Source organism: Myotis myotis, unplaced genomic scaffold (assembly GCF_014108235.1).
Source record: "Myotis myotis isolate mMyoMyo1 unplaced genomic scaffold, mMyoMyo1.p scaffold_m19_p_11, whole genome shotgun sequence".
NCBI lineage: Eukaryota > Metazoa > Chordata > Mammalia > Chiroptera > Vespertilionidae > Myotis > Myotis myotis.
This window is the reverse complement of record NW_023416315.1, coordinates 55753927-55764218: the sequence shown is the minus strand read 5'-3', so window position 1 is coordinate 55764218 and position 10292 is coordinate 55753927. Positions and strand designations below refer to the sequence as shown.

At 40.2% G+C, this 10292-nt stretch overlaps 1 protein-coding gene across 2 annotated transcripts in view; it reads left to right on the top strand.

The window, feature by feature from the left end:
* The first annotated feature begins 2567 nt into the window (after positions 1 to 2567).
* LOC118666354 (aldo-keto reductase family 1 member D1) overlaps positions 2568 to 10292 on the top strand; it is a 45265-nt gene continuing 37540 nt past the window's right edge. For both annotated transcript variants that reach the window (XM_036328566.1, XM_036328565.1), the window contains exon 1: positions 2568 to 2725. In XM_036328566.1, coding sequence (XP_036184459.1) covers positions 2633 to 2725 — 93 coding nt within the window. In that variant the 5' untranslated portion in view covers positions 2568 to 2632. The remainder of the gene's footprint in view (positions 2726 to 10292) is intronic.

The window sequence follows — 10292 nt, the reverse complement described above, 5'->3', positions numbered from 1 at the left end:
GAGTGAAGAAACATGCAGAGAGCCTGTCTATATATCTCCCGCTGGGGTCTTTGTCTTGCAGATATGGTTCCGCACCCCCCCCCCTTTTCATGGGCTTACAGGAAGGCCCCCAGGTGTTGAGGGTTCCCAGGTCATATCCCATGATCTGTCCTGGGGCCAGCGATAACGACCTTCCCCCCACCCCCCCACCCCCACGCCCACCCCAGGGCAGTGCATTATTCACAGTTTTCATGGCCTGACCGCCTTGCAAGACTAATTTCCTCCTCAAAGGTGCCAAACCATTAAACAAATAGTGTAGTTAGGACATTAATACTGTGTTACTCTGTTAATACTGCAGTATCTTTACAAAGTTTATTCCAACTCTAAAGTTCTTGGCTTCATTATCTAGAGGCTACACCATCCATGCAAATTGAATTTCAACACTTTTTCAGCCTTTATTACATTATGCTGTGCTAGTACCTCACCTCCAAGAGCTCATTGTCTAGGAGAGACAGATACTAGTACATCAATGAATAATCAGATTGCCCTGGATCTTATGCAATAATGCATTTTCTTCTCCTACAATATTGCAATTTTCAGCAGGTTTTATGGAAAGAGCCTTCAAAAGTACATTGATTCACTTTGGCTCCAGAGTTCTGGAATTGGTTCAGTTTCATCACAGATCAATCTCATGTTTACTTGCTAAATGTAATATAAAGCCAAAACAAAGATAAACACCCAGCCTTTCATGCGGTTGGACCTAGAGGTCAGCAACCACTGCCAGGAAAAAGAAATAAACTGAAATAACTCAATCAATGCTAGTAAAGTCAGGAAAGGGAAAGAAGGGTGGGAAGGAAGGAAGGAAGGAAGGAAGGAAGGAAGGAAGGAAGGAAGGAAGGAAGGAAGGAAGGGAAGAAATGAGCTTCCCAAAATCAACCATTTGGGTATATCTCAATAATCATTGACTGAAGAAAAAAAAAGTGGGAGCTATTAAAATATGTATAAAATACATGATAGCAATGATATAAAACTCAGGAGAGTGGTAAATGGAGTTCAAGTTAAACCTCTGAGAAGAGGTTAAAAGTACAAGTAATACATTTTAAATAAACTCTATGGGGGTATAATTTACATACAATAAAATGTACACATATAAGAGTATAGTTAGATAATATTTGGCAAAATATATCCCACCACCACAATTAGATACAGGAGACATTTCCATCATCTCAAAAGGTTCCTTGTGTCCCTTCCCAGTGAATTCCAACCTTCCATCCCAGCCCTCAGACAATCACTGGCCAGTGTCCTATCACTGTAAATGAGATTTGTCTTTTCATGGAATTACAATTTGTGTGCTCTTTTGTGTCTTTCTTTTTCTTAAGCATGATGATTTTGAGATGCATTGATGCTGTTGCATAAGGAATTGGTTCCTTTGTGCTGCTGAGGAGCAACAAAACATATTCCTTTATATGAAGGTGCCACAACTTGTTTATCGATCCACCCATTGATGGACTTTCATGCTGTTTCCAGTTTGTATTCTTTTTCCCCCATCACTGTTTATTCTCCTCCCCCACTCCCGCCCCAGTCCCATCCCCTTTTCCACGCCCTTCCCCTGCAATCACCACACTATTGTCTGTGTCCATGAGTTCTTTCTCTTTTTTTTTTCTTTTTTGCTCAATCCCTCCATGGTTAGAAGACAGGTTGTGTTAATTGCAGTGCTATTTACAATAGCCAAGATTTAGAAGCAGTACAAATGTCCATCAGTACAAATGGAGGAGGTAAGCTCTGTGTTAGGGGACCTGAAGCTGGAGTTGAGTCACTTCAAGGGTTGATTACTGTCTTTCAATGATAAGGGGAGAGTCAGCTGAGACAGCCAGGAGGCAGAGGGTGTGAAAGTATTTCCTGCCTTTTCCTTTGTTCCTCTGGCCCAATGTTTCCAAGTTTACCTAGGTCAGCTGTTCTCAACCTGGGGGTCGAACGACCCTTTCCCAGGAGTCGCCTAAGACCATCAGAAAACACATATATAATTACATATTGTTTTTGTGATTGATCACTATGCTTTAATTATGTTCAATTTGTAACAATGACATTGGGGGTCACCACAACATGAGGAACTGTATTAAAGGGTCGCAGCATTAGGAAGGTTGAGAACCACTGACCTAGGTGGTAGCAATCCAGACCCCTGCCCAGTCCTGCTGCATCAGAATCTCCAGGGAGGTTCTGGGAAAGGAACTACTCTAGTCTCACCTTAAGCTAGTCCTAATGTTGACGTTTTCAGAAATATGAACCAATAAATTTCCTTTATATACTAAGAGAATTTGAGATAGACCTGTTATTTGGCAACAAAAGCATCCTAACTGATAGAACCCCACTCGATTCCTTTCCTTTTTTGTTGTTGTTCAATCTTTTCTTTGCAGTGGACTAAGCATAAACTCTCAATGAGTTATTCTTATGTGTCTGGTAAAGTTCAAAGGACAACCTCAGTATTTCCATAACAACCTAGAAAAAAACAGGTTGAGAAATAGATCTGTCAATCTCTCTTCCCTCCCACTGCTCCTCCCTCTGGCCCTCCTTTCTTTGATTAAATAGGTCCTAGGACACCTGTCCAAAGTGTTCCGAATCACTCCTAGAATATTGCCGTCCTAGGCTCTCCAAGATGGACCTCACAGCAGCAAATCACCGCATACCTCTAAGTGATGGAAACAGCATTCCTATCATCGGACTTGGTACTTACTCAGAGCCTAAACTGGTAAGTTTATCTCTCTTTTTGTGTTGTTTTGTTTTCAAATAAGAAACTTTTCTCAAGTATAATCTGCAATTCATTTTGAATAGATCTCATTGATTCACTTTTTGTAATAATGAAAGCAACCTCCAAGGGCTATTGTTTGGCTGAATGAGTATTGAGTCAAACATTAAACTAAATCATTTTGTGATTTAAAATGATCTTGGATTAGAGAATTGGACCTTTCTGCTTTCTTTACTAAAATTCATCTGATGTTTATTATTTTATATCAGGCACGTGAAATTACTGAGTTTATGGCCTGTGAGTTTTTTAAGTTCGTATTTGAGCACATTTAGTTCAGTCTAAGGTACATCCAGTGAAAACCTACCATGTATGAAGCACTAAGCTCCAGAATCTTCAAATATGAAGAGAATAGTCTTGCTGCCTGGAGATTAAAAATCTAACAGGAGAGACACACTTTTTATTTTTAAAATATGTTTTTATTGATTTTAGAGAGAGAGGAAGGGAGAAGGAGAGATAGAAACATCAATAACAAGAGAGAAACATCAATCAGTTGCCTCTTGTATGTCCCTACTGGCATGTGTCCTGACTGGTAATTGAACCTGTGACCTCTGGCACATGGGATGACACCCAACCACACTGGCCAAGGTAAGAAGTACACTTTTTAATAATTAACTATTGGGCAATGAAGATGAGAGTAAATGGTATCCTAAAAATACAAAAAGGATCTCTCTGAAAACACAAGAAAGGGAATGGTTAAATTTTGTTTGTTTTAATTTTCTTTTTCAATTACAGTTTACATCCAATATTATTTTGTATTACTTTCAGGTATACAGCATAGTGGTTCGATAATCATACACTTTACAAAGTGATTCCCTGATATTTCAAGTACACATCTGGCACCATATATAGTTATTACAATACTAGAGGCCCAGTGCATGAAATTCATGCACTGGAGGGGGGGGGGGATCCCTAGGCCAGCCTGCGCCCTCTTGCAGTCCAGGAGCCCTTGGGGGATGTCCAACTGACAGCTTAGGCAGTCAGACATCCTTAGTGCTGCCGTGGAGGTGGGAGAGGTTACTGCCACTGCCACTGCATTTGCGCTGCGTTCACCAACCATGAACCCAGCTTCTGCCTGAGCGGCACTCCCCCTGTGGGAGCACACTGACCACCAGGGGGCAGCTCCTGCGTTGGGTGTCTGCCCCCTGGTGGTCAGTGCGTGTCATAGCACCGGTCATTCCGCTGCTCGGTTGATTTGCGTATTAGTTTTTTATTATATTGGATTATTGACTATATTCCCTATGCTGTACTCTATAACCCTGTGACTGTTTTATAACTGCTGATTAGCACTTCTTAATCCCTTCACTTTTCTCACCCAGCAGCCCCACCCCCCATGTCCCAACCACCACTGCTTGCCCCTCCTGCATGTTCACATAGTCCCTTATGCTCAACTCCATTGTAGCACTAATCATACTATATTTTAATCATTGTTTCTCTGCAATATTTCCCACAAAACTGAAATCCATTAGGAAAGAGGCTATGTCTTGTTTAGGTCTGTATTCCCAGCATAGTGTCTAGTAGGTAATGGGTGTTCAACTGATGCTTGTCAAATTAGGGAATGTTGGTGAAAGGGGATGCGTATGTATGTGAGCAGAGAACATGAAGATGCAAATGGATGCAATAGTAATAGCTAAAACTTTATGAACACTTAAGCATGTGCCAGGAAGTGCTTCACATTAGATGCATTTTCTAATTTAATTCTCACAACATTATGAATGAAATACCAGATTACCCAATGTTATAGATGAGAAAACTGAAAGATTAAATAAATTGCCTCAAATTTATAATGCAAAGGAACAGAATAGGGATTTGAACCAATTAAGTTTGGGGTCAGATTCTATGCTCTGTCTAATTCCTATACAATATTGCCTGTTATGAATATTTCTTTTATCAATGAAGCTGCATATTTCTAACTGTGACTTTCTGTGTATATTTCTAAATATGAAAGTATCTAGAAATATATGCCCTGAAATATCTATCCTAGGATATATAAATGGTATGAGTTAGAGACATTCAAAAGCAGTCATGTGCCATTTCCCAAAAAGAGCTGTAAGTTACTTCACAAGATATGACATATATCAATTAAAGAATATGACATAAGAGGGATACTACTAGAAATGAAGATCGTGTGTGCACAAACCACATTTGTGATCAGAAATATTATCAGTTTTAAAATAATATAGAGAGTTAATGGTATGTCTCACAAAAACTCTAATGTGAAGAAAAACACACAAGATGTATCCAAAAGATTTGGGGAAGGGGAAATGGTAGAGCTGGGATTAATGGGCAAGATGGGAGTGGGGAGAATGGAGTATCTCAGACAGAGCAGGCTCATGGCTTTCTGTTCCAAGCCAAACAAATGAAAACTCCTTTATCATCTTCCCAGGGCTGATGAAGTGGAGGCTTAGAACCACTTGTCCCCAAGTCAGTCACCCTGACATGAAAGTACTAAGTTAGATTTAACTTCAAAATCAGTCTTATTCCTGGAGGTGATGAAAAAATTTAGTCTTCTCCATTAAACATGCCTGAGAGCCTTTTCTAAACCTTTCATTCCACAAGAGATACAAAATGAAGGCTGGGTTGAGGTAATTCTTTAACTGGAACTCATTCATGTTTTGTGTACAAAGTCAAGCCAGTCAATATTTGTCCTGGGATCCTGTTCAGTTGTGATACAGAAGTTAGAGGGCAGCAGGGAACCCAGCAAAGATGTGGGCTTGTCTTCAGGGATAGATAGGGTCAGAGCAGAGATGGGAGGCTAAAATAAGGAAGATCTACACTGTCTCCTCCTGCTTTTGCCTGGTTTAGATCTCACTGGAACAGATAGAGGTAGGAACTGTGGGAAGACAGTTTTATGGAGCTGTGTGAGGCTTACCAGCCCGGCTTCTCCTGACTTACAAATATTTTTTCTCTCTCTCATATGACCAACTTTCTTATAAGGGTGTTTCATGCCTGTGGATTAGAGAATTTAGGATGAACCAGTGTGTAGGGGCACTAGGCAGTCTGTGCATTACCTCATCTGATGATCACTAATGAAAAAAACTAAAGTGTACAAATTATCTATGTAACTTTTCTCTGTGAAAGCTTCCCAAAATGCTTTCATGCAGGGATGAATGCTTTTATGCAGGGGTAAAATCATCTGTAATAGCCGCCAACAAATCTCTTATTTCTGTCTCTCTCTCCATAGCTCCATTTGGGTAAGTCTGATAGGCAAGAGTCTTGAGTCTTGTTCCTTTTTTTTTTGGCTTTGATAGAAATTAATTCACTTTTTAAAAAATATATATTTTTATTGATTTCTGGGAGGAACCGAGAAGGAAAGAGAGATAGAAACATCAATGATGAGAGAGAATCATTGATCAGCTGCCTCCTGCATACCCCGCACTGGGGATTGAGCCTGCAAGCCAAGCATATCCCCTGCTTGGGAATCCAACTGTGACCTTCTGGTTCATAGGTTGATGCTCAACCACTGAGCAATTATGGTGGGGAAGAAATTAATTCACTTTTTATCAATATCAGCTCATGGAGTTAATAGCTAATATTAATTAAAAAAACTCCAAGTAAAGCTCAAGAATTATTATCAGGTGTGCAAGTAATACAAATCCAGGACCAATGGTAAATATTTTGGACAATGGACAATAATTTAATTCAATAAATATTTATTGTGTGCCTACCACATGTGAGACATTTTTGTACATAACAAAAAGGAATAAGGAATTTAAAATCTGTACATGGATGACTAAGGCAGCAAAAATATATACACATATAACCAAAATATAAGACAAAGCTGAAGCATTTTAAGAGAGATAACACATGTTCAAAGATAAAAGTAACAATGAAAAAATCTAGTTATGGGGTGGCTCAAGAAATGTGAAGCTAAGGAGAAGGAGTGGCCTTAGGAGGGTGGATTGGGTCATAATTGATCCAGTAGTTCTTCCTGAGTGGCCCTGGCTGAGATTTCTGTAACTGCAAATAGTGTTCACATTCTGGAGAGTGAGCCAAAAGCTTTGCATATGAGGCAAAGGCACATGAAGTCCAAGCCCTTAATGAGTACCGACCTGAAACATCAAGTCCATCCTGCCTCTGGGCTAGAGGAGGGGGCACCCAGCTCAGAACTCCTCAGAATTATGCCATCCTATATATAGTCATTGGGTTCTCCTCAATGTTCATTTAATTCTCCTCTCCCTCTCAATCCAGGGAACCCTGTTTCACCAGGGAAAGGCAGAGCCTTGTTCTTATGTCATTTATTATTTTTTTATACTGGGAAAGGTGTTAAAGGAAAATAATTATTCAATGACACTTGTCAAAGCATGGTAAGAAAGAGTAGATTCAGGAGAGGGACTGTTTTGATGGATATAGAGACTACTGTGATGGAATTTTGCAGTAGGAGACAGTGGGCTCAACTCTGAACACAGCACGGGCAAGTGGAAATCTATAGCCAAGGAGAAGGATGGGGATTAGTGAATAGAAAATGACTAAGAGGAAACACCAAGGGTAAGAAGGTGATTCTAGCTAAACCGACCCAACAGGATTCTTGCTGAAGACAAAGCTGGGTGGCCAGAATCACTGGTGAATGGGGGAGGATGAGGAGTGTTGCTAAAGTGACTTAGCAGGATTTTGGTCAAATTGGCCAATACAGAGATGAGCATGGAAGTCCATGTTGGAAAAGAGTTCAGGGAGCCTGCTCAGCGTTGGGTCGGTCAAAGGATCTCTGTCAGGCGCTCTCCCTCCAGGCACGTGGGCTTTTCCCTTTCCCTTCCCTCTCCCTCCCCAGGCACCTTATCATTCAGTTCAATGAATATTTATTTACAGAGAATACTGTAAGTAATTTTTAACTAATGGCAACTTATTTATATTTTTGTAAAATGCTATATGGTCTAATATTTTAAGGGTCAAGGAACAAAGAAAAAAAATCAGTTGGTGTTTTATTTTTACTTACAGGGTAGGGTGTATCCTTAGTGCTTTCCAGTACCTGGACCCCTTCACACTCACATTCCTGCCAATGGCAGCCTTGGCTTTTAGAAATCAAACACCAAGAACTGACTTCTGCATGTGATGTCATTCCTCTCTGGAAGCAATGAGTGCTGCCCAACAAGCTACAAAATGTGGTTGGGGCGGGGGGGGGGGGGGGGGGGTGGAGATGGAGGGAGCACAGAGTCATGAGACAATATCAGGAAGAAAAATATAAGTTAAAATAAATTAAAATGAGAAGATATGGAATACATAGAGATCAAGTGAAAGGGTTTCTGTAATAAATCAGGCAAAAAATAATGACTTCAACTCGGTTGCTGGCTAGGAGGATAATAATTTGGCTGAAACCTAGTAAAGAAGTAACTTGGCTGAAGGCTACAAATCATTAGAATAAACTCTACAAAGCTTGGCAACCAATTGGATTCAGGCAAAAGAGAGAGTGAATAGTACTATGTTTAAGATTAAAAAATGATGTTTCAGGCCAAGGATACTACGTTCTTTGGATCTAAAGTTTTTAAATCCCCCCCTCCTTTTTATCAACCACCTTTTCATTATCATTTAAATTTTAAAATTATAAGTGCATTTAGAGAGGGACAAATACTTTTAAAACTATCATCTGTGTAATCACCACCCAGATTCAAAATTAGAATTTCCCAAGCCCCAGAAGCTTTCTTGTGCCCTTCCTAATCCAAAACACTCTCTTTCTCAAGAGGTAATTGCTCTCATAACTTTTATGGCAATTATTCTCTTACTCTTTTCTAAGGGTGGTGCGATTTTAATATGCATTTCTAACAATACGTTTTAATTTTGATAATTTGGGGACTTTCTATGAATGGAAACATACTGAATGCATTATTGTTTGCCTTGCCTCTTTTTCTAAATATGCTATAAGATTCACCCATGTTATTAATCATGTCTTTGGCCATCTTTATTGCTGTATGATATTTAATTATAACTTACCGGAATCAATTTTACTGTTGGTGGGCATTTGTATTGCTTCCAGTTTGGGACGTTACAGGCAATATTGCTGCAAAGGATCGCACACAGATCTTCCTGGACCCGCATGCGAGTTCTTCTCAGGCAGTGGTGCTCAACTTTGGCTGCACATTAGAATCACCTGGGAATCTTATTAAAATCCTGATTTCTGGGCCTCATCCTCCGGAAATTCTGTTTCTTTGTTACTAATGTTGTGGCCCCCCCCCATAACAAAGAAACAGAATTTCCGGAGGATGAGGCCCAGAAATCAGGATTTTAAAAAGATTCCCAGGTGATTCTAATGTGCAGCCAAGGTTGAGAACCACTGTTCTAAGGTATATTGTTAGGAGTGGAAATGCTAGGCCAATGAGTATCAGTATCTTCATTTCTAGCAGATAATGTCAATAGAGATCATTTCCAAAGCAGTCATATAATTTCCATTCCCAATTTTAATGTGCTCACCTTTAGCACTCTTTTAATTTATCATTAGTACTTTCTGTGGCTTGTTTAAGAAATCCTTCTCTACCCAAGTGTTAAATTGGGAAATCTGGGAACAGCTTGTTGGAGAGTACTCTCAGAGACCAGACCTGTAAGGGTGTGTGCAGTGGGGACAGTTGTACTGCAATGCAGTTGCTCATCAATGCCACAGGGAATTCTGGAATGGGAATGGTGCCACAGAGTTGTGCTGAGTTCAGGTAAGAGCATCAGGCCTTTATACCCTGGGTCATCCATAGAGGGAACCAGATGTGAGTAATGAGCAGCCAACACTTCTGAGGACTGAGGAAATGGGGTTCATTATGACATGTTCTACCCCTGCTGTCTGTCAATTGCACCTACTGCTTTTATATGCTAAGTTCACCCCTGGGAACAGCTTTTCCAGAATTCTGTTTGGTCTGTTTCCTGGGAAAAATTTAAAAGAGGTAGGTTAGCAGGATGAATACAGCTCTTGCCACTAAAGCTGTCTTCAATTGTAACTTCTACTTATTCTCTTCCTCCCAGAATACCCATTCTAAATTCCCTGTATCCTTAGCCAATATCTCTGCTAATCTGGGAGACTTACCTAGTGTTATGTCCCAAATCCTCATCCCTGAGTTGTCTGAATCCCTAGTCAACTACCCTCTCAAGTTATGGCTGCTGCCTTGTCCATTAACAATCACAACCGGTAATGAGTATATCATTGGTTCACCTATCCCCTTGTGATGATAAGGTATCTTACCCCTCCAATATGGCAACTCTTTCCCTTACAATAAGGAGGCTGGTTTCGCCTGGGAATTAGGACCTTTAGATCCTCAGAGCCTAAAATTTAGGAATGGGAAGCACACATTTTCCAAGCGGGTAAAAGGGAGTGATGCTAAGATGAATCACCCCTACAGGGTTTTCAGACTCACATATTGTACTTATTGGGGGCACAACACCATACAAAAGATGTTGCCCTAGAATATATGTTATATCCTGGAGGATGAAAGCTGATTCTTATTGATGATAGCCATTCTGACAGATGTGAGGTGATATCTCATTGTGGTTTTAATTTGCATTTCTTTGATGATTAGTGGCGTGGAGCATCTGTCTTTTC